This window comes from Pholcus phalangioides, unplaced genomic scaffold, assembly GCF_987345545.1.
Source record: "Pholcus phalangioides strain wild (caught in Gottingen) unplaced genomic scaffold, Ppha-v1.0 ptg000015l_1, whole genome shotgun sequence".
In the NCBI taxonomy this organism is placed as follows: Eukaryota; Metazoa; Arthropoda; class Arachnida; order Araneae; family Pholcidae; genus Pholcus; species Pholcus phalangioides.
In genome coordinates, this window is record NW_028301608.1 from 17,145,800 (window position 1) to 17,170,809 (window position 25,010).

A 25,010-nucleotide genomic window follows, 5' to 3' on the forward strand; every position below is an offset into this window, starting at 1 on the left:
TGTGCTTTTTTTCAGTATCAGCTTTCTCATTTTCCAAATTTTTTCTGTCTTCTTTCAAAAATGCCCTTGACTTGGGAAACTCAAGAGGAGATTTCAAGACTATACTTACTAAGGGTGCGAACATAGTGCACGCTGATTTCTGATTCTGCGAGTCGGTGCAGTTGTGGATTGGTTAAAAAACCTGAAATTCAAATTTTGAACCAACGGCGTGGACTTGCAGACTCGGTGACCAGCTTGCACTATGTTTGTACACTTACGCCATAAAACTTGCGCGAACGATTAGTTTATATCTTCCAAATCATCGATTAATTCCGTAATTTTGTCACAAAACTCAGAAACGAAAGTCAACTGAGCTCGTAGTATATGGGTAGGAACACTTCATTTTTAAAACTGAAGGAATGTTACTTGAACCAGGCAACATGTGTTGCGAACTATTCGCGTATGGCGATCTAGTTTATGAAAGGGAATATTGGCTTTTAAGCACATAACTAGCAGCATAAGTACTAAGCGAAATTACGACCAAAATACACTTTGAAAAGCGTAAAATATCGTGATTTCGTGGGAAAGTAGTAAAAATACAATTTTCGCGTTTATTCTTCAAAATTTTCAACTTCCGCTTTTGTCGCATCTATTTCGTGAATACGACAATAACGTTTCCCTATGCATGACTATTTTTTCGGAATGGATTCTACCTATAAGAGTACATTGAAATGAACGTGGGAAAAGAAGTGAAACTGAGAGCACTACTAAACTGAAGGAAGTTTGAGATACAGTAGGACGAAACACACTGATAGCCTGAAATCCTCCATCATCAATGTCAATAATTTCTCGAACAACGGAAGCTTTAATCCAGGTTAAACAAAGCTATGAAATCGAAATACGGTAATACGCCCGACTTACGCTACCCCGAGTTGCAAGATTTTCGGAGTTTCGCGATTTCACCTGAAAAATCCACATTTCTGAAATGTATTCAAAATCATGGAATTATTGCTGAGATAGTAAAGATTATTAATTGATAAACAAATAATTGTTTTATTTAGTCAGAACGTGATATACAAGTACAGTCGTAAAGTCCACAACAGTTAAATCGCCCAACGAGGTGGCTGAAAATAGATGATCATAAAAAATATGGATGTCAAATATAACTACTAAACCAGACATACACCTCGTCCATATTCCTCTGCAGAACTTCTAACGAATTGGTGCGTGTTGGAATGTGTATGTCCGTGCTGTGAACCTGACGTAAAGTTTGTTTCTGTGTAATGCTTGTTATGTGTAGTGCTACCATCTGCCATCAACTTTTCTAACCATGAGTGAAGCGTAATGATTGAAGATTTTATCGTTGTAGGCCTGTTGCTTGTCAAATACAACTAAAATACAACAACCGAATCTAAAAGTATATATTGTATCTCGAATCTAATTAATAATATATGACGCTGCCCATAAAAAATATTATGGTTGTCTGTCTTATTTAAGTATGAATATATGCGATGACACCAGTGCTCACCATTTAAGCATTTAGATGCGAAATTCACGCATGTTGAGGAGTGAAAATATTCCTTCAAATTTTAAGTAATTTTTTCAATGGAGTTATTTCTCACTGGTAGAAAAGATACTCTTTGTTTTACAAAAATACCCTTCAAAATTTTGGAGAGGAATGAAATCAGTCTTGAAAAATGATATTTTCGGCTAACACTGGATGACACTACACTCATTTTTGAGAGGCTACAATAATATACCGTATATAAAGATGAATACCATGCCGGGATTTTAGAAATGGAATCAAATAATACAATCTCAAAGCTAGTTTGGTACCTGCCACTTTTGCAAAGAAGGTCACAACTTTATACGTGTTGTTCAACGCCATTTAAAAAAAAAATTGACGTGATACTCTTTGATGACGACTTTCTTTGGGGAGGGATCTTTCGAAGGTAAACATATTAGAAAATCAGTCAAGAAATGTTTTATTCCTTCACTGATATCCAATATTCTATTATCAACGACATCAGAGATAAAGTCATGTATGAAATCATAAGTATGAAAAAAAAAGCTGATTGGACCCAATGGACCCGAAACAAGGATCATGTATTGAAACATATCCCTATATGTTTACATAATTTCCGTAATTTTTATCAATTTTTTTAGGAAACTCTTCATCTCTCATTGAAATACGAGTATATAAACACGACCGCTATCTAAATGAACGTGAACACGAAATTTCAATGTTCCTATTTTTCCATCGCTATCCTTGAAAAAGAAAATTGCATTAAACTCCATCGTAGTTTCTTTTTCGTATCTAGCCTCACGCAGTCATAATTCCAATGATAATTCCATTAAATATATGGTTTTTACATCAAGGCAGAATAATTCACCGTAATCGCAATAATTTCTGAATCGTTCTCGAGGATTGATAGGACTTATCGGATATGGAGTCACTTGTTTACGTCATTAGCGGGAACCCAAAAAGCAGATCTGTCACCACTAAAATTCTAGAACACTCTTAAAAGCAATGGCCGGCATAAAAATCCCAAGGCTCCCATCAGGGGCGAAATAAGGAGTATTTTCGAATCATTTATATCAAAAAATAAATAATTAATAAAACAGAAAGTTGTTTGATGCGATGGGAATCGACGGGGGTTAACGGGTCAATCGTTTCTCAGGGATTCGGATATAAATTTAGATTTTATTCTAAGGTTCACCTGTCAGTTCCCGTCAGAGAACGTGCTAGTATTAAAAGACTATGCAAAAAATTTATGACGACTCAAGATGATCAGTCATCGGAATCTAAGTGACCACGTAACTCGGAAGTAAGTGACGTAGAGTTCGATTATAAGCCTCGTCAAGGAGAGCATTTTCGATCGTTAAGTCGTAGTAGCCCTGAGTGTTGCCCAACTAGAAATTCCTCCGCAGTTTCATAGAAAATCATTTTTATCGCGGTAGTTATCTGAATACGCTATCTTTTCCAGCTTATTTCCATCACCAGAGCCCGGAAGTTTAGGCAATAAAAATGGTCAAAATAGGCACTAGAAAAGGCATTTATAATTAACGAAAGAAAGGAGAAATAACTAAAAGCCTGGATATTAAGTCGGATATTAAGTATCCGACAATTGGCTGAAAATTGGTTGCACTTACTCCGTCTACTGCTTCAATTATAGATTATAATAACTGCATAATTTTCAAATTAAATTTGTTTCATGCGAAAAATATTGTGGTCCCTCAAGATTAGGCGGAATCCATAGCCAGCATTACCAGACGCGGAGCCCGTAGAGAAAATGATTACGGGTCTCATACGAATGATTCCCATTTATTTGTTGCATTATTTTGAAAATTTCATTATCTATTTTATAGTTGTAAAAAAAAAAAGTAACCTTTTTTAAATTCATATTACCACTTGTGCGGGCATATAATTTAAGGTAGGGTCCGGTGTGGCCTTATCTGTCACACACCCCTGAGGGTGTTTGATTAATTCAATCGAATAATAAAACCTATAATAACTTGCCATGGTTGTTTCAATGCAGAGGCGTAAGAAAACAGAATGGGCCCCCACTACAATATGGGTCCCAGGGATAGCGCCCTCTCAACTCCCGCTCGACCTGCGTGAGACAAGACGTCAACTGGTGACCTCTTGGGACAGTCATCGGTCAACTATATATTTTTAATGCAAGATTATGTTATAAGGACACGCAAACTTCCCTAATTCTTCTCATCTTCTCATATTCATAGCTGCGTTTGCCTGAAATGAAAGCATTCATGTCAAACACCATCTGGCCAAAGCAGAATTAATGTAGGGCAACACCAAGTTTTCTATCTAGCAGGCACTTGCACATATTCTCGTTTAAATGGGGGCTGGAAGGATAGGGGGGGGGGAGGGACTTTCTGATTCCAATTACCCTGAAAGAGTTAGATTTTAAAGAAATTCTTTTGAAGTTCTCCACATGGTATGAAAAAATCATGATTTTTTTTTAAATCATTAAAAATCGGATTTTTTTGATTTAAATCGGATTTTTTTAATTAACTGACTGTTTATTGATTAAAACAAATCTTGTTAATCATTACGAATGCATATTTACGCATCACCTAACTGCTTTTTCTTCTTCTAATCGATCAAATTTAATTCAGTATTAATGAATACAAGCAAAAAATAGGAACACTAAAAATCTGTGTTTATGTAACATAAAAGGTCATTAGGTCATTGAGCCCAAATTAATTTCATGGATCAACATTTTTCTTGTAGAGAAAAGTCCTTCTATTCATGAGGCTCCCCCCCCCCCCGTCCATTAAAGTGAATGCGTGGTGGCAACTCACTATCCCATATGGTGCAGGTATCTCAATTCACTGGATGTACAGCCAAAGGGTCATTCAGCATCAACTAAATAAAACAAATTCTATTGAGACAAAATTGTTTCTTGCGCAATTGGTGGATGTGTTTCCGACTTGCATGATGTCGATGAATAGTTTACACATTTTTATTCTATCACAGATTCAATGAGTTTTGGCAAAAAAATAAGCAAATTCTACATTTTAATATGAAAAATAAACTTGAAAACCCAGTGATATTTATGTTGGTTATCTAGCAATTAGGGCATAGAATCCAAGGCTTTATACAAAAAATTATTCCGTTGTTTTTTTAATCACGGGAACCCTAGCACCACATCGCAATGCATTGAAAATAATTAGTGCAATTTAGCTAAGTTGAACTCTCTATTGTTTTTCTGCAGTTTTTTCCGTGCACAAAATCTAGAAATAGAGCAGCTTTCTTTCTGCACTGTATCTAGGGATTAAGTTCAAGTCTGTATTTACCCAAAAATCTTCTATACTCCTTTTAATCATGAACATTACCACACATCAGCAACATAATACCATTCTAGGTTACTTTTACGTCAATATCATTGAAGTAAAGAAAAAATTTAAATTTTGTGATTCAAATCAATGATTTAAAAAAAAAAAATCAAGTGATTCAAGTCGACGTATCCTGGTTCTCTATGTTTGAAATATCCATCTACAGGTCTCTGAAATTCACCAACGAACTTAAAACAATGTTAAAATAGAGCATAATATAGATAGGAAATAATATATGTAAATAATATATATATAGATAGAAAATTATGCATAAAAATTCAAATTTCTGCTCGATGACATTATTGAACAAGTCATTTTATAAGGCACTTAATCTACCAACTAGAAAATAATATTCAATCTTGATTACCAATAAGAGAAAAAGAAAAAGTCTAAAGAAAACTTCCAGCGAAGAAAAGATAAGATTTGGTGAGAAATTGAATCCCGAGTGGCAAAATGGACCATGTTTATAATTTTCTAGAACGTTCTACCTCGGGGTCAAAAGATCTATTTCTTTCTGCCTTACTATGTTTTTTTTAGGAAAGATCCACATCAAGGAATGGGAAGGTTATACACGAGACTATTTTTCTGCTTTTAATCAGAAGAAATCTTTCGATCATGGATGCTCAAACTTTTTGGCTTATACACCTTATTTTTGCTATTAATATTTTTGGGGATGAATGTCTTATTTGGACATGACTACAGCCTAATGCAGGGATTCTCAAACTGTGCGCCGTGGTGACCTGGTATACCTCAAACCTTTGTCGGGGCGCCGAGGAGCGGTGACCCTGACAAAGGCTATTCGAAAATATTCTTTGTTAGACAAAGAATATTTATATATTAAACAAGGGAGTCGGCGGCGCTCGCCGATAAGCATTGAATAGGGTGCCTCGGGTGGGAAAGTTTGAGAACCCCTAGTCTAATGTTAAACTGTTGCATCTCGATGTAACGATAACCCCACTACAGCGACATTTTTTCTTGATCCGCAGACTATCGTTACATGGAGGTTTCACTGTATATAGACAGGAAAAACAATTCTTATATCTTTTGAGTGTAGAAAAAAAAGGACACGAAATATATGAACATGGGGATAATCTAGATTATAATCATCGTTTTAGATTACAATTCATTAATTTACTTTTTTTTGCGTAGGATACTATCATGATGTATATAGGAGGACTGACTCTGGCAGCTGCCGTGGAGCACTGCAACCTACATAAGAGGATCGCTCTGAGAGTGCTGTTGATTATCGGCACTGGAGCGAGGTGGTAAGTCAAATAACATAACTGGTATAGATATAGACCGCTTTTTCCACAGAGAATATATCAAGGAAACAGATTTTTTTTTTTAATTTTATGCCGAACTCAGAAAGAACAGTCATTTGGTCTCCACGGGGACCCAGATAAGGAAGGCAGGGTCGTGTCTGCAGTGGTGCAGATGGGAGAATGCTTGCTCGGAATGCAAGAGGGCCTGGTTTCGTGTCCCGGTTCAAACCAGATGACTTTTCTTTCCGAGGTTCACCTGGGCGTAAAATCCAGAAAATATGTTTCCTTAATATAACTAGTATTTTGACAGTTCATTTTGTCACAATATGTTTCTCCCTGGATATACTCGATGCATAGAAGTCGGCACATGGTTGATCTCAATGCGTGAAAGCGACGAAAAAGATTCTCATAACTTCTATCTTTTAGTTTTTAAATTCCATTATCTCTTATCATCAAAGGATTCCGTTATAAGCGAAGGAACATGCCACATTGGGACACCAAAAATGTCAATTCCTAATCAAACGTCAGATAAAGGAATTCATGTGTTCATTAAATTGCATTGGCTGCTACTATTTTACCGCACAACAACTCCTGTCATATCGCCACGCCGCAATTTACTACCGATCGAGTTGGGTTGGAAATCTTTCTATCCGGGGAAAGTCGTGCTATACCTGCGCCCTCGTCTTGAGCACGGAAGGGACTTTCGGTGAGGGCGTATTAAGAACGCGCCATCTATCGATGTTCACCTCGGGTTTGGTACCCCAGGATCGAACCCGAGGATCTGATGGTAGCCTCCATGGTAGTTTTTGACCAATATTTTGGTTAAAAATACTTTTTTAACCAAATAGTATTTTTTTATATGGTTAAAAAACTATTTAAAAAAAATACATTGAAAACAGCTTGCGGTCATGATAAAATGACATGAAATCAATGCAACCATACAATATTGAAATTAAAATGAAGAAAACGGATCAATAGTTAAATATAATTTTTAATGATATTTTAACTTTTCTCTATATTAAGAGGTACGTGACCCCTTTAGAGAGATGTAAATGTGCCGCGGATCACTAAAGTGCTCTGTCGCGAACTACTTTCAGTGATCTGTGAATGTGTCGCGGGCTGTTGGAATGATCTGGAAATGTGCGGCAGGTCACTTAAGTGGTCTGTGAATGTGCTGCTTAGTTCATTTATACAAAATTAAGTTTGAGGTCACGCGCCAAATCAGTGTACTTCGAGGGCCACATTTGGCATAAATGCTGTAGTACATAATTGTCGTTACGATGATTTCGAGGCAATTCCAATGAAAAATGTATCCGTGCAGTTCTTTATTGAACAGCCCCCGTAGATTTCTACAACTTTTGCCACGGATTATGTTATCAACGGCATCACTCATCTCGTAGCGATATATAGGGAAAAACTTTTTTTGCGCTTCTTTTTTTCATTCTGATTCTTCTCTCTCTACTTGTTTCATTTTCACATATGGGATCGTTCAAGTATTACGTCATCATCGATAAAAGGGGGGGGGGGTTTCCGATTTGCTGACTCTTGATGACAAGGGGGGAGAGGGGGGGTCTGGATAATGCTTACCTCAGCAACCACCCTTTATGAAAATATGAGTTAGGATTCAGAGGAGCAGAGCTGATGACGAAATTTTGCTGACAAGGGGGAGAGGGTCAAAAATGGCTAAAAATTTGCTTACGTAATACTTGAACGGCCCCTATGGAAAAACAGAAAAAACAAAATATGATATTCCAATGAAGCAATACCATTATCAGTGTGTGTTCCCCATTCATTTGTTTTACATTCATCTCATACTCGGTCTAACATATGTGTCAGCCCTTTTATTTACATGTATGAATATGTCAGAAATACTGTTTCTGTGTCTGTATTTCTTTCGGTTTTTTTTATCTTCTCTTTTGACGGCTTCGATCGCGACGTTATAATTCATCTGGAAGAACGGTTTAAGCGAATCGCACGTGTTACGCTGAACGCTGACAGCCAGAATCGACAATACAGCAGAAATGAACGCATAATCTCCATCACCCATCAGTGACAGGATGACATCAAGTATGTGACATAACTGTGTCAAAGAGAACGCGGCAGCCATTTCTTATTTTCTGGTGTTATTTGATCAGGAAACCGTTTCATTCAATTATTGCATTTGCGTAAGCATTTCATTTTCCAGATACTTGGAATGGAGATTTAATGGTTAGACGCGCTTTTTCTCTCAGCCGTCATAGCACTGTATATTGAGTAAAGCATTGTTTCATGAGGGATAAAAAAGAAAAAAGATGAAGCCATGTGATCTTAGGTTGACAAAAAGTAATTGTGCCATCTGGATTCGACAGGATCAACATGCTCGAAACCGGTTCTTACTGGTTTATATTTTATTCCATGATAAACTTGTTGTGGCTGCAGTTTTTTGATATTGAATATTTGCATCGGAATGGAGTTTCTTACAGATATTTATAGCGGAAATTAATTCATTTCTGTGTTCCTCTGTAACCTGTATATATAATATATGAGGCATACAAAGCTGAAGACAGAATATTATATATTTATTATTATATTCTTCCCCGGCAATACATGTGCATGAGAAATTGTCGGATTTAATTTATAACTAGTTATAATACCCAGAGCTGCCCGGGGTTTCTCCATACACTAGCAGCACTGACAAACCACTACAGATTAATAAACATGCCTGAAACATATTGATTGTTAACCAAAGTAAACATTCCAAAAGTGGTTGATGAGGCCCAAACAACCATTGTTGCCCAACAGTTTTTCGCCCATTTTGGGCACTTGTCCAGCTCTGACGAACTTTTAAGGTAGTCTATCGTGTTCAAGTCGGGTCCCGTTTTGGCAACGATTGGTCTAAAATTGAAGATTTGTATAGAGAACATTCACTCATACAGAAACACAGAAAATGAATTTATATAAAGGGTAAATAGGCAACGGGGCGTATGGCATTTCATTGACGAACTGTTGATCCTAGAGACATACTTCCAATTAGAAAAAGTATCCAAATAACGTGCAGTACTCGGAAAAAACAGCTTTAAATGAGGGGAAAATGGTTTATCTGTATTTAACGGCTGTGTTTTCCCCAACTTTTCTCCGTTTTTAGAATTCGAATAGCTCAGTGAATATTGCACTTAGATACGTGAAATTCTTTTGTTGGCATCAGAAGAGACAGGAAAACTTTCTAATTGGGATTTGGGCACATGGTGTCCGTATAAAAAGTTAACATTTTTATTTTAATAACTATGCAACCCCTTGATATGGGAATGATAGATCTAATATCTATAGAATACTAAATGTTATTTGGATACTTTTTCTAGTTGAAAGTATTCCTCTATGATGAACGGTTCGCCAGTAAAATGTCATACGCCCTGTTACCTATGCACCCCGTATACAGATTAATCGTCTGTTGGTGGGGGTGTAGTGGAGTTGTTCAGAGGTGAACAGAGGTGAACAGAGGTGTAATACAGGAAAGAAGATCAACTGGTTGAACATAGCGAAGATCTAGAAGTTACAGATGCCATGCAGATGAAGATAGGGCCGTCTTGGTACCGGTATGGTGGCACCTGAATATATCCAGAAGGAAGGGCCTTATGTTTGCGAGATCAAAATTAAAAAAAAATCAGTACAGCATTTAAGATTTCAAACTGTTGGTACTTTAGGCCTGCCCCATTCAGTGCCCAAGTATGCTCCGAAAAAAAGAAAATATCTGTGCTTCAGTTGCTTAGTAGTCTAGCGCACACGCCCAGAATGAAAGGATGGGGGTTAGATTCCCGCAGAGGCCTATAGAAAAGACGCAACCTCGGCTTAAGAGTATGGCTTTTTTTAGGTCAACTGCGGAAACTTTTTGGCAATAGAGAGAAAAGACTATGGGTTCTCTCTCTCTCTCTCTCTAGAGTGAAAATTACAGCAGTGAAGATTTCTGACAAGAATGAATTTGCAATCGATGAAGAATTATAAAAACTTCATATCACCTTGATTAGAGAAAGAAAGATCAAGAATGATTCAATAATTATTCGGGAGATTATCTGTGCTAAAGCTATATGTTAAAACTGCGGGAATGAATTCCTGATTGTATACCATACATTAAGGATGAAAATTGTACCAACGATTCAAAGCAAGTCATGGCCGGCTCGACTGATTCAATGGTGAAATAGGCCTCCATACTCAGGGCCGTTTTAAGAGTATCATGGGCCCCCGGGCCAAATGATTTTTCTGAGGCCCAACCAAGCAAATTTTCGAAAATTTCAACCAGATCCCATTTTTGTGAGATCCCTCCCCCTTCTCTTGAGACCCCGGTCCGTCCATGCCTTAAGACGGCACTGTCCATACTGTTCTCAGACGTGGGTGGAGGGATACTTATAAAACAGATACATGGCATGATCATATTCATCCCATCTCACATGTTTTGCAATTAAAAAAAAACTTTCTTTAGAAGTAACTTTTCTGCAGTCTAGAGCAGATATAGCCTACTGCTACTACTTAACCGTACCTTTACCTCGTACACATTCCTCTACCGAATTTCTAACGAATTGGTAGCCTGAATGTGTGTGTTTTGAGTGTATGTGTGGGTGGCCCTAACGTATTTATGTGGTTATAATTCGGCGTATTTCGTGTTCTTGCTGGTGCTGCCATCATCTCCCATTTTTCGAAACAAAGATGGCAAATACTTGAATTTTCCATGTCATAAGCAGATACAGACAGAAAAAGTTTCTGGAAAAATCTGTGTTATACTAGGAGGATTTGATTGAAGATTTAAAGTTCAATCAACCAGTTTCTTATCTACTTTCAAGAAAAGTGGAAAGAAAGAGCGATAAATCACACAATGGGGAATGACTGAACAAATTGTATGTCGTTTGTATCCAGCATTTAGCTTTCAATTCAGCGAGTTACATAGTATTATCTTTTATTTACTTTATCTTATATTTTACTCTATAGTATTTCTCATGTCTGATACTCATTTGGTAAATATTGTCCCTTAATTCGAAATTAGTGCCGAATCGCGAGACACGACGATGTATAACTTTCTAAAAACTACTTGACATTTTATTTTCAGAACAGATATTTATTTGGTAATGATTGACTTTTTTGAATGTTAGCAGTGATAACTGGATATATTTTTACAGGTTGATGCTGGGTTTCATGTTGACCACGATGTTCCTCTCGATGTGGATAAGCAACACGGCTACGACGGCCATGATGGTACCAATCGTTGATGCTGTGCTCAGAGAGCTCGAGAAAGAAGAAGAACAAAACGGCCTAATTGTAGGCACGCAGTCTTTCAAATTGGCCACGTATAAAGCTGGTACGAATAAAAAAATTTTAATTACGCACGGGGTGTTTCGAAAGGAACTCCATCTTGAAACGACATAACTTGGAAACCGCGATAGTAGAAAGTTAGAACAAGCGGTGTGTTTAATAGGACAGGCTTGGAATTTTAAATACAATGATTTTCAAAATTAATCACAGTTATAACTGACAGATGGCTCTACAGTTGTTTTATTTCCCGACTTTTTGTGTTGTCATTTGAAGGCCATTGTTTACAGCAAGAGTCCTCAGCCGCTGTATAATCTTTACCAATACATCCAATCAGGCAGGCATACGTATTAATAGCAAGAAAGAGGCTTTAAATTCCACTCAATACTTTTGTCACAGCCTGACTAGTCAAGGGCCTCATTTTGAATCCATTGCAATATGATTTGATCCATATTTATGAAGGACAATATCAATCACTGTTTAAATGACTGTGGCACCATCTATTGGCCTAAATCGTAACTATTTTCAAAACCCCGTGTATTTTAAATTCCAGGCCTGCCCATTAAGCAAACTGTTAGTTTCATCTTTCTGTTCACCATTGTTTCCAATATATGTCATTTCAAATTAGGCAGTCTTTTCTGGAAACCCTGTACCAAGTCAACATCCTATGCCCCACGGGCGAAGATTTTATTGGATGTGCGGTTTAGTCGCAGTAGTAGTCTTAATTGCTCATCAGAAAATTAAGAAAGGTCTCAATAAAGAAGACAGTTTTTCTATGCATCATATGGAAAAACATTTTACGCAAAGATTACATTTATCTGATGTTTTTCACTGCTTAATTTTTTCAGTTCCTCCACTCTCTCCGACTCTCCCGAATGATTTATGGAGGCCAGATCTCAGCAAAAACCAGTTCACCCTGAGCATTTCGTAAGTACACTGTGAATATTAAACTTTATCTCTAATCATGTTTCTAAGTATGAATGATTTTTGTTATCTTAATACATGCAGAGTACTTGAAAAAAATAAATAAAATGAATTTTATTGCTGTTTGTTCACCAGGGAGAGACTGGTATAAAATCGTTAAACAATTTGGGGTTGGGGCATAGGCCTACGCGTGTATATATCTCTGTGCGTGCTTGTCTTTTTTGACGCGAACATTTTTTTCCCAATGAGAAAGCACTACGAATCGTTATCTTATATATTTTTTTTCTTAATTAGAGAAAGAGAAGACCAAAAACAAGATTATAAGAAATTGAGGAATGCGCTGCTGCTGTGCATAGCGTATTCGGCTAATTGTGGCGGTACCGGCACTGTGATTGGCTCGGGACCGAACTTAGTTTTGAAAGGAATCATGGAAGAGTAGGTTTCAAAATTTGAACAATTGAACTGTTTTTATTTTTATTCAGAAAACATTGTAATATTGTTTAAAATTGTATTTAAATCGTATTTATTTATTCAAGTATTTACACGAAAAGAAGAATTGTGTCAGAGAGAGATATTTGAATTTTGTAATTGACACTGGAAGTGGCCATCACATCAGCATCCTGACATTGTCGATATCACAGAACAGCTGCAGGAATTATTTTCTGTGATGTTTCTCTAGTTTTCTAAAACTTACGCATCTAATTGGCTTTTTCCAATAAGCACCATCCTTCAGGATCCCCGATAGGTTAAATTCAGTCGAGACATTTCGAGTGATGAGAAAACAGCTAAAACTCAACAGCACGTCTCGAACTTATGGGCCACTGATTGCATCATTTTAAATTAATTACACACGTATACTATTGATTTCCCATCATTAATCTACGCTCGAGTCTTAATGTATGCTCCAAATAAAGTTTCATTCCACCTTATTCAAACTTGACTTCTGAATAAATGGTGAGGCGTGGTGCAGTAAACGTAATTGTGATCGTTTACAGCACTGGTTTCCAGACTTTTTAGGTGGCGGAAAACTAATTGTAGCAACATTTCTTAATCTTTTTTGAAAATACCTGTATTCTAGGGAACTTTGAGAATTCTATAAAATAAATAGAACCATTTGTCCTCGTATTGTTATATCTCACAGAGATATAACAAGATCTCTTGGGAAATCTTAAAGTTTAACAAAAATCGTGGGTTAAAAGAAACGTGGGTTTATAGCAGCATCTTCAACCTGCTGCTCGCGAGCACGACGGTGCTCCCTGAAGCACTCATAGTACTCTATGCACGTTGCCCGAATTCGTGCTCACGAGCACTTAATCAACGTTCTGATTAAACAACTTTTACAAATTGCATTCAAGGATAAAAATCATCCAGATTTTTAACGCATTCGTATGTCAAACTTGCCCTAAGGGTGCTCTTCTTTTGATGATGGGTACAAGCAGTGCTCGCGACTAGGAGAAAGGTTGAAGACTTCTGACTTACAGTATCATTCAGCTTAAATTTTTCATTATTCACATTACGATCTCGTCGTCCTGAATAAAGAATTTCATTTCAACTTAAACATTTAAAATTAAAATATACAGATGAATTGATACATTTTCTGGCCCCTCTTGTATGTGCCACCTCTAGAGATGCACATATCAGAATAACATTTTTGTGGTGTTTCAGTTTTAAACATTTGTACACAATTTTCCCTTTAACATATGTTTTTCTACCGTAGGACGTTTCCAGAGTCGACAGAGCTAACGTTTGCATCTTGGCTAATGTACAATGTACCTGGTATGATCATATGCGTAATCATCTGTTGGATCGGGTTGCAGTTATACTTCCTGCCATGTTGGTGAGTTTGGTTCACTGATTATTCCTCAACCTTTTAAACGAATTTTAAAATTTCACTGATCCACATTAAATAACACACACAGTAGAAATCACCAAACCCTCTACAAAACGCCACACCTTTTTTCAAGAAGAGTACGTATTTTTTTCAGATTTTGTGCAGGTGATAGTGCTTTCCCCTCCAACTGCGAGAATAATATAAAAAACCGAGAAAAATAAATACTCCGGAATTTTCTATAATTTTTTTCGGTACGCATATTCCTATACTACCCCGAAGGGAATGGGGAGGAAACGTCTCTCTTTGTTATCCAACTTTGAACAAGTGCTGCCTCCTCCCACTGACAGTTGATTTTACAGGTTGGAGGGTGGGAATGGAAAACCACGTTTGACTAATAAAAAAAAGTGCAACGCAGTATTTCGTCTCGTCATTGCCGAAATAAGTAGGTTTTAAAGAGACGAGATATCTCGCGTAATTGACATTAATAAAAGACATCAAGTTAGTCGAGGTATCTTGTCGATGCTGCCGTGAGGTTTCACGGATCATATTGATGATATGGCAAAAATTAAATTTAGATCTAATCAAAGATCGATACGTAATGTGATCAGTTTATTCTTCGGATTATTAAACAACTAAATACGGCTCAGAGATTGTACCTATTAATTATGTTTTAAAACTACGATTGTACATTTGTGCTTCAATTACGATTTTCAAATTTCTTAAATTAATGCACGTTCACGAAAATTTTTAGCAGTGCTCAAAATGACAAGAAAACTGAAGCGGCTGCTAAGAAGGCCATCTTGAAAAGTTACAAAGAACTGGGGACGATATCGTAAGTTGATTATTGTTTATTTTCATTTTATTTTGTATTTTAAAGTGTCTATTTTCGATGCCTGGTCCGAGGGCCACGTGTAGCCGCGGAGCCCTTTGTAGCGAAGCATCGGTCTTTTTGGGAAAATGCCTAAATTTTAAAATTCACTCTTCTGAGGTTTGATACAATGGCCTTTAATGACCATCTTAAAAAGTTTGTGAGAACACGACCTAAACATTTTTTGGAGGTCCTGATTTAACGTAATATATTTATTCAGAGAGGGAAAAGTGTCAACTTTCAAAAAAGGCATGTATAATTGCCAAATCTACGGAAATGCTGAAATACACATTAATGGAAATGAATAATTTCAATTACATTTTAAATACAATAAATTCAATTACATTCAGAAATTATTTTAGCACTAATATACAAACGCAATATACAAACGCAATATACAAACGCAATATACAAACGCAATATACAAACGCAATATACAAACGCAATATACAAACGCAATATACAAACGCAATATACAAAAACATATATACAGTCGAATCCCATTATAACGAACTCCAAGAGACTGGAGAAATCGCTTCGTTATAACGAAATTTCATTATAAAGGAATTCCAGAGTTATGCATTGCTCCTATATAAACTTAAAAGGGGGATTAAAAAAGTGTTCGTTAAACGAGATTTTTTTCACTTAACGGTATTCGTTAAAACGGGATTCGACTGCATTACCATTTACCTATTAGCCAAAGGGATTACATAATCCGTCCAGGGGGTATATTGATACTATATATATATATTTGGGGTTGACAACAGACCAATGATGTGTATATATAATTCAAGATATAATATTCAGTCCTTATTACATTCGTAAAGTGGGGGAAAAAAAGTACATATAAATCATTATTCAATTGCATTGACTTTGTTTATTAGTAGTTTTTTAAACTTGTGGTTGGTTTTTTTCTGATTTTATTTCGTCATTCAATTTACTATATTCTTATTATAATTATACATGGAAACGCATATTTAATATAAAAAAGGTTATTTCTGATTCAACGAAATTCAAAATTGTGAAAGAAAATGATTTCTGAATTAATGAAAATTCATATTTGATGAAAGAGGTAATATCGGAAAAAATAAGATACATTTTCTTTATTTCAATAACTTGCGCTCCCGCCCCCCTCCCGTTTTACTCGGAAACAGTTGGTCCCTCCACTAAAATACCACTGTGCAAGTTCTTGATCATTTTTTTCGCACCACGTCCATTTTCTGCACACCAGAGCTAATTATACCGGGACTTACAATTTATGACGATTCCGAACGGCCGGCTTGTTTTTCATGCTCATCGAGAGGTTGGTGCGCTAACCCCTCGATGGGGGGACTCCCTGCGGTAGTAATTTTTTCCCGTCGCCGTTTCTGTTGTACCCCCTGTGTCAGGAAAGTTTTCTGACAAGGACGAACCGGGTATCGAACTCGCGACACATCTAAACATCCTTTGGTACTTTAGGCGAGCAGCTTATCGACCGGGTAAGTTCTAGTGAATCCGGTTACCATTTTGCAATTATAAATACCACAGTATGATTTTGTGTCCCGTGGACTGAATTCCTTCACGACTATTACTTTTGGCAACAAACCTGATGATCTGCATTTCACTTTCCTCCTCAATTTTCTTTTTCACCCTCTCCCTACTTGTTCTTTCTTTCTTTCTCTCTCTATCTCTCACTCTCCTGTATAAATGTATAGCAGAAAGCTATTACACGTGGGGAACACTAAACAGAAGTACAGAAATAACGGGAAGGGAAAAAAACAACAACTCCTTCTCATGAAATTACAATGAAGCTTCGCGATGATGAGGAAGAAAGGTAAAAAAACACATGGAGTGCTGGAATGAATTTCTTCCATTTGCGTTTGGGCGGGATATCTCGTCCCTGATCGTTAAGGTGTTAATGAGAAGTTTTAATGTTGCCCCCCAATATCTGAAAAGTTGAAGATGCTTAATCTGTACAATATTTATATAAATATATGAAAAGAAATGTTTTCGATTAAATGGCACAGCATGAGAGGACACTAAGGGCATAAAAAAGTTATTGAATGAGTTAATGAGCATTTTGCCTGTTGTGGCCTTGTATTAGTATAAGTTGATAAATGAACCTGAATTTTCAGTGTTTGAAAATAGTTCTGATTTTTTAGGTTCCACGAGATAGCGGTGCTCACGTTATTCTTGCTACTAGTGGTTTTATGGTTCCTAAGAGATCCTCAGTTCATCCAAGGATGGGCGAATCTCTTTCCTGAAGGCAAGTAAGTTATTACGAGATTTGAAGCAATTTTGGATGTCACGTATGAAAAATTTGATGACGTATTTCGGAAACATTTTACCCGGATATTTTCGAGCAACTTGACAATATTACATATCATTGAAAAAAAAAAATTCACATACTATGACGTATCCGAGGATGATATCACTCTTCGTTATCCATACGAAGGTTTTCAACCGCTGGCTGATGCGAAGATGAATTTAGGTAAGAGAGAAAATTCAATTCCCTTGCGGGAAATCGAATCCAAGTCCCCTGACTTGCCGGGCGAGTGCCCTAGACTTCAAAGGCAACGACAACGATTCCCAATCCTTCCTTAGAGCTCGTGCGCGTTGAAACGGGACCGTTCGTGGACTGTCGGACCTAATTCAGGTCAAAGCTCATAATTGCTAATCCTGCCACCAGATGGCAACTTATCCCAGAATACCGCCGGCAGGGTCAGCAATTATGAGCTTTGGCCTGAGTTAGGTCCGACAGTCGATGAACGGTCCCGTTAAACACGAGCTCTAAGGAAAGATTGAGAATCGTTTTACCTTTTTAATCTAGTGCGCTCACACGGCAAGTGAGAGGACGTGGATTCGGTTTCCCGCAAGGACAGTTGAATTTTCTCTTTTTCCTAAATTCATATTCGCATTAGAAAGCTGTTAAAAACCTTCACACACTATCACATCACAATAATTTTAGAAATTCGCCCATAATTTTTTTTTAAATCTTATGTTCAGTGAGACGCACAATTTTCTATTTTTTATTTTCCCACTTCTTCTTTTCCAGCAATATACGAGACGCCACACCGGCGATCGGTATTTGCCTTCTTTTGTTCGTGATACCTTCGAAACCCTCGCTGACCAAAAGGAGCCCGACTCTGCTGGACTGGAGGACGGCCCAGAGGAAAATTTCCTGGGGGGTTCTGTTGCTATTGGGCAGCGGATTCACTGTTTCAGAGGCAGCAAAGGTAATCAGCAGTGAAATTACGCATTTTAATCTTAATTGAATTTGTGTATATAGTAAAAGTATATCCGATTAAATTCATTTTTTAATTTTTCACATTTCAGAAATCTCACCTGTCCGCGTGGCTGGGCTTGCAGCTGTCTCACTTAAATTATTTGACACCGGAGACTATAGTCATCATACTTATATTTATGACATCAGCCATGACGGAAATCATCAGCAACATGTCCATGGCGACCATCATGCTTCCCGTTATTAGTCAGATGGTGAGACATTTTATACATAGCATTTCACTTTAACGGGATTTTGAGTGAAAACTTCACAACTTTCATTCGTTTTTGCTCCCAAACTATATACTAATACTTTTCTAATGTTATCGACATTGTACTTGAAAGTTTTTGAATTGTTCAGACCCAGATGCACCCACAAAAAGAAAACATTTAGGGGGCTGAAAATTGACAGTCGTCTCGTGTATACGGGGCTCGAGCAAGACTGGGAAGGGTACATTACATTGTTTTTTCGTTATTTATTTGGGGCAGCCTCAGCCCCCAGGTTTCGGTGCCTATGCTCAGACCACATCTTATCGATGCATAAAATCAAGGCTTCCATCTTAACCGTTCTTTTCTTTGTCTTTAGGCTCAAGCTATTCAAGTCCATCCTCTATACCTCATGCTGCCGGTCACGATTGGTTGTTCATTCGCCATGATGTTACCCGTAGGCAATCCGTCGAACGCCATCGTATTTGATGCTGGTACTATGTCTACTTTCGATATGGTGAGTAAGAAATAAACTCAGTTGAAGTCTAAGGACATAGACTCTTTGAGCTTTACCCGCGGTACGTGATGAGCTATCCATCCAGGGGGTACCCGAAAAAAATCAACAATAGAAGAAAAAGTACAGTATATAATACGATTTATAATTATGGCATAAGAGTGGTGACACTAACACGTTATAGTGCGTCGAACATCCAAAATTTCATTGGAGGATATGCCTAAAAACTCAACTTTCTCATGATATTTTTGTAGTCTGTAAGGATTAATAATGGAGTGAATTTACTGCACTATATACAAAGCGGGTACGCTAGTAAGACCCCCACCAATTTAGTGGTGTGCAGGTTCTCTACACATTTCGATTCAAACAAAATGAAAGCATCTTGCGCATTTCTAGGGAGGTCGCACGTTTCGTACACTTGTCTGAGAGTGAGCAAGAATAATACGCATTTCAAAGAGTCTGCACTCAATCTACGCATTTTAAAGAGTACTCCCCTCAACCTACGCATTTTAAAGATTACGCATTCAATCTACACACTTCAAGGGGTAAGTAAGCCTCTACGTATTTGCTTTTGTGCATTAGCCTCTTTCGCACTCTTCCAGGGGTTAGAAATATATTTGTTTCATCGAAAACAGGTATGCAATGATGACATATTAAGCTTATAAGGTCAAGCGGCAACCATAAGTGGCACAAAACACCCATTTACAGATCCACCGACTCACAGGTCGGATCCGCGGTTAGACTTCACTGCTCACACACAATCACCAGGTTCAAGTATAGTCCTCAACTCGAGTTGCGTGGCTAGAGATGTAGTTGATCAGACCGATCTCAGAAGAGATCCCTGGGCCCTATAGGAAGTGAAACCCTCGGAGCGAAGGCAGGAATCTCGAAAGGTTTCCTCAATCTTAATATGACCGTGCGAGTAGTCCGCCCCGTGATCAGTGCTGGAACCGCTTACATTCTCCACGATTTAGGTAGGTCAATAATATTACAGAAGCCTTATCTTTCGTGCTATATGGATGGTTGAAGTCGATGAAAGAAACATAGGTCGGCTTGTAGCTGCTCTGTAATCCAATCGTTGAGACTGAAAGGTTGGAAGTATGAAGGGTTGGGAACCACTTGTCAGTCAGTGGGAACAGATGCAAGAAGACCAGAGCCAGCTAGACATCAATTTTTGCTTCTCGTCCAATTACTTGAATATTGAGAGATAAAAAGTATATTTAAAAATAATAATTAATATAAGATAATTAACCTCACATTATTATTACATAGTATTAGTATTAGATCCTTAATGTTGCATATCATACAAATGAACTGAAACAAATTGATAATATTACAAAAATTATAATAATCGCTTTTCCCACCCTTTTTAGGTAAAACCTGGACTCGTGCTAAAGATATTGTGCTGTGCAGTAGAGCTTGTGATGATACAAACTCTCGGTGTAGCAATATTTAATCTAAAAACATTCCCGTCTTGGGCTTACGATAACCAGACGTTTCAGAGCTTCGAAACCACAACGAACGCGTTGTGGGACTCAGGAATCAATGTCACCACCATCGCTAACACTACAATCATTCCTACTCAGTGAACCAGTTGATCTTACTTCATGTTCATCTTTCGCCCCTATGCAACGAGCTTCCTGCATGAATCTCGATCATCGAATCTTCATCAAAAAATGCCCAGCGTCTCTTCAAGGCTCTCTCCAGTTAGCCTCGAAGTTGTATTCGTTCGTCTGTAGCTACGCTCTTCCACGGAGATGTTATTTTGCATGTTGGAGGAAAAAAAATCAGTATTTTATGTATATTTCTTGTTTTTTTTAAAAATAAATAATTATATTCGATTTTTCTTAATGTGATTCATGAGCCCGTATTTTCAACTTGGGGTCAATTCATAAAAACTAAAAATATAGAGGGGACATGGCGGTATTGGCAGTCACCTAAGAAAAATCACATGCTACATGAGTAATGTGCCAGCTATTTGACTGAAACCCAGGATAATTGATGAAACACAGCTGCTCTTTGCCATCTAATCGGATTTATTGAAAACTATATTTTTTCACAAAAATCTACTCTGTATTATAATTGCTAAGGAACAGTGCCATTTTTCGTCACACCTAACGTTAGACACCCTTCAAAGAAACTCATACTGACGAAATCGTATCTATCCTTATCTCCAGCGAAAAAGGAAAACTTCTCTTAACTGTTCGCAATTGCTGTAAGGATCATCTTTTTTCCTTTTGGTTTTTTTTTTTTTTTTGACATGCGGTGATATCTGTCCTATTTTACATCAGGATGTCTATTAAAAATGTGCCAAACTTAATTTCTTTGAAGGGTGTCTCTATCGTTAAGTGTGATGAAAGCTAACACTGTTCCTTAGCAATTGAAAAGCAATGTGTATGTATAAAATAACATGTCCTCACTGATTCAACTGATTCATTCATCATCACCGAGACGAAACCGCTGAATTTCATGGCGAATAAGTTTGCAAAGTATGAACGTTTAGAGCATAGTTTCCCAACCTTTTTTGTCCCATCACCCCCTTCTTCAGAAATTTTTTTCTCCCATCGCCCCCCAACGAACGCAATCTAACCCATAGGATCCTATGTTATACCCGTAGCTTCTACCGCCCCCCTGGAACTTTCTATCGCTCCCAAGGGGGCGTTAAAGCCCACGTTGGGAATCACTGGTTTAGAGTCTGAAAGTGACTGAGAATGCTTCCCTGTTGAGTTATACGTAGAACAGTCTCATCATTAGGGCTCGGATTTTTATGACCTAAAAATCTTGAGAATATGCAAGCATTTATGACCAAAATTTAAAATTATGACCTCATAATTTTACCATTATTTCATCTCGTTTTTTTTCTTTTTCAGTTATTCCTTCTTATCTTATTTTTTAACTTAATAAAATTAAAAAATAAACAAAAAATTCATCAATTTACCACCAAATTCTCTCAATGTTAAAATTCTCTCAGCAGATTACCACGTCTATACATTATGCACCATGTTCTTCAGTTCGTTTTAGAATCGCACTTGATGTTCATGAAAAACAGATCCAAAAGTTAAAAAAAAAAATGCAATTGTTTAGTTTCTTCTGAGAAATATTTTAGGAAACTACTTTGGCAAGGTTTTTTTTTGAAAATTCGTTAAAAATTACCAGATGGAGCAACATTGAGAAAGGCTTGTCATAGTTTCTGAAATCTCGTTGAGTGTCTCTCAAGCTGAATTGCAATGTTGCTGCATATTAAACCGATTTTTTGCTGAAGCTTTCAACACATTTAACAAAATAAAATACAGTGGTGTACCATCGATACCACTTCTTTTAAACCGAGCACAATCCCGGTCTAGATACGAGTTGTGCCGAAAGCGTGCATATGTTCTACACCTAACCGTCTGCATGCTGCCATCTGTATTTCGAATTGTGAGTGAAGTTTAATACTTGAATATTTCTACAGTTGTAGGGGGGGGGGGGAGATTCTTAGCCCCGTGCGCTGGACCAGGAAGGGTGCCAAGTTTGCTTTTTGCTTGTTTAAAATTTAGGGGTGCGAAAATGTGTACTTACTTGTCTCTGGTAACAGTGTCAATTTGTACTGTTTGGGCATCGTGAGAGATTCTCATTATGAGGATTTGAGTTCAAATCCCACAGGTAGCGCGGTGGTGGTTGGCTGAAGTTGGTTTTCTGCCGTTTTCCAGCTTCAGGCGTTAATGTGATTCGATCTTCCCGTTGAAAAGTCTCGCAATCGCTTCTGGTACCATGGCCGGTGGGATTCGGACCCAGATCCTCGTAATGCGAATCCCTCTCGATGCCCACATGACCACATAGTGGCTACCATCGGTACTGAAAATATTCTACACAAGTCCTGGAAGAAATTCCGTAACATTTTACTTTGAACAATCAACTTTAGGCAGCGTCAGAATTAGCCGCTGTGGTGGTCAAGTGGTCATAGTGACGGACTCGTGTCGTGATGTCCCGCGTTCGAACCCCACCGTCGCCACAGTGGTGGTCGGCTGAAGTTCGTTTTCTGTGGTTCCCAACTTCAAGGCGCGAATGCGAGCCGATCTTCCCTTTAAAAACTCTCACCACAGAGAGCAACAGACCTACAAACAGTACAAATGTAATTCAATCATAACACATCGATCACTTCATTTCTGAAATATAGATGGCGGCGCTGAAAAATCAAACACAACACTACATACGCACTCAGACTGTTAGGTACACATATGTTTACACTTCCGGCACAACTCACTAGGTAGTAAATCACCCATAGATGGTGATAGACCTGGGTTGTGCTCGGTTTGAAAGAAAGAAAGCGTCAGAATTAAAGAAAAGGACAGGGGCGGGGGGATTCAACTACTAAACTTGACGGAGTGTAAATTTTAGAAAAAAAATTTAAGAAAGATTTTACTTCAAAATATAATGCAAAAAACATTGTTATGGCGCTTTGGAGTTCTACAGTGCCGGGTTGCGGGGGCAAAACCACGCCTGCCCCTTCTGACAAAAGTCCCTATGTTCAGGCACGAACGCGAAGATTTCGAGCGTTCAAATGAATAACATCTTTCGCAAGTACTTGGCGTGCCTTCAGAAACATAGCAACCAGATAATCTGAGAACACAAAAGTTGCTACTGGTAATGCACAAGATTTTGTCCAAAACAGAAAAAGGCGAGAGTTAATTATAAACCAAATCATACTAAATCTCAGAATCTCTGAAGAAAATTCCTTAAAAATCCATACAAAAATTTAAATAACTCCATATAAAAATTTTTAGAGATAAAATGACCAAGAAAAATATCTATTGCTTGAAAATTTCTAAAATGTGACAATCACTCAAAAATGCTTAATGCGACCAATAAAAATGCCCGAACATGCCCAAAATAAGACTTGCAGTAAAAAATTATGGCATGTCATGAAAATCCGAGCCATACTCATCATCATCAGTAGTTCCGTGGAACAGCCGGTTAATTATCAACGGTTCCGCGAGAAATTTTATAGGTTGGAAACCGTGATTTAGAGGAAAGAGAGAGAGATAGACATAGCTTTTTTTTAAAATTTTTTCAGCAGCTCTGAAATCATTTCCTATTGTTTACGACACAACTCTGCCTCTTTTGAGGTAACGGAAGCAAGGTGCTTTGCATCAGTCCGGGGTTGTGAGCGGTTCTATCTACCTATCCTCTTGTTTAGTCCTGGATTTCAATCTTTCATTTTTTAAATGCATTTCTCGAAAACTAATACTCAAAGCATAAATAGTAAAAAAAAATACAAATATAAAATAAAGTACAAATAATAAAAAAAGTTTACTTTACAGAAATTATCTTCATACTTGATTTCAGTAAAGAACAAGAAACACATCAAAATATACGATTACGGTCAAATCTGAATAAATCGAATATGCAGCGGCCGACTAAAGACTTATCCACAATGATGACGTCACTCTCCGCTATCATACGAAGGTTTTAACAACTGGATGTTGCGAAGATATATTTTGGAAAGAGAAAGGACGTGGGTTCGATTCCCCGCAGGGGCAGTTGAATTTTCTCTCTTTCCAAAATATATCTCCGCAACATCCAGTTGTTAAAACCTTCGTAAAGACTTATCGTTAGTTCGAATTATATCGGACGTTCCGATTTCAGAATGCGGGGGAAAGAAAGATTCATTAAAATATAATAGCATTACATTTATGAATATCGTATTAGTAAAATACGTCAAACACTACTGGAGATGAAGAAATTCGAAAAATCAAGTTATTCTAATTTAATCATATTCAATTATTGTATGAATGAGAATATTTAGAAATGAACCAGTCGTATGTATTGTATTATGGAAATGGACACTTGTACAAATGGAAAGAATCGTGAATAAAGTGAACGCAAGATTATATTTACTGCCAAAAATGCAGTGATTTTTGCTGCCTCTCTTTTTGTCCTTCATTCGTGAGAAAGTAATTCACTTTCTGCAAGCAGGCAAGTTAATCAGCTAAATCAGTGATTCTCAACGTAGAATCACTCAGAATATAGAAAGTTCCAGGGTAAAAAGTT

At 37.5% G+C, this 25,010-nt stretch overlaps 1 protein-coding gene across 2 annotated transcripts in view; it reads left to right on the forward strand.

Moving 5' to 3' along the window:
• The window catches only part of LOC149075580 (Na(+)/citrate cotransporter-like), a 48,713-nt gene extending 27,890 nt beyond the window's left edge, over positions 1–20,823 (forward strand). The window contains exons 3-13 of one of the 2 annotated variants that reach the window (XM_089243078.1): positions 5,989–6,104; positions 11,246–11,424; positions 12,224–12,302; positions 12,594–12,734; positions 14,017–14,136; positions 14,882–14,962; positions 17,140–17,247; positions 18,033–18,213; positions 18,314–18,475; positions 18,846–18,983; positions 20,354–20,823. In XM_089243078.1, coding sequence (XP_089099204.1) covers positions 5,989–6,104; positions 11,246–11,424; positions 12,224–12,302; positions 12,594–12,734; positions 14,017–14,136; positions 14,882–14,962; positions 17,140–17,247; positions 18,033–18,213; positions 18,314–18,475; positions 18,846–18,983; positions 20,354–20,569 — 1,521 coding nt within the window. In that variant the 3' untranslated portion in view covers positions 20,570–20,823. The remainder of the gene's footprint in view (positions 1–5,988; positions 6,105–11,245; positions 11,425–12,223; positions 12,303–12,593; positions 12,735–14,016; positions 14,137–14,881; positions 14,963–17,139; positions 17,248–18,032; positions 18,214–18,313; positions 18,476–18,845; positions 18,984–20,353) is intronic. The other variant, XM_089243079.1, reaches the window with a different exon arrangement.
• The last annotated feature ends 4,187 nt before the right edge of the window (positions 20,824–25,010 follow it).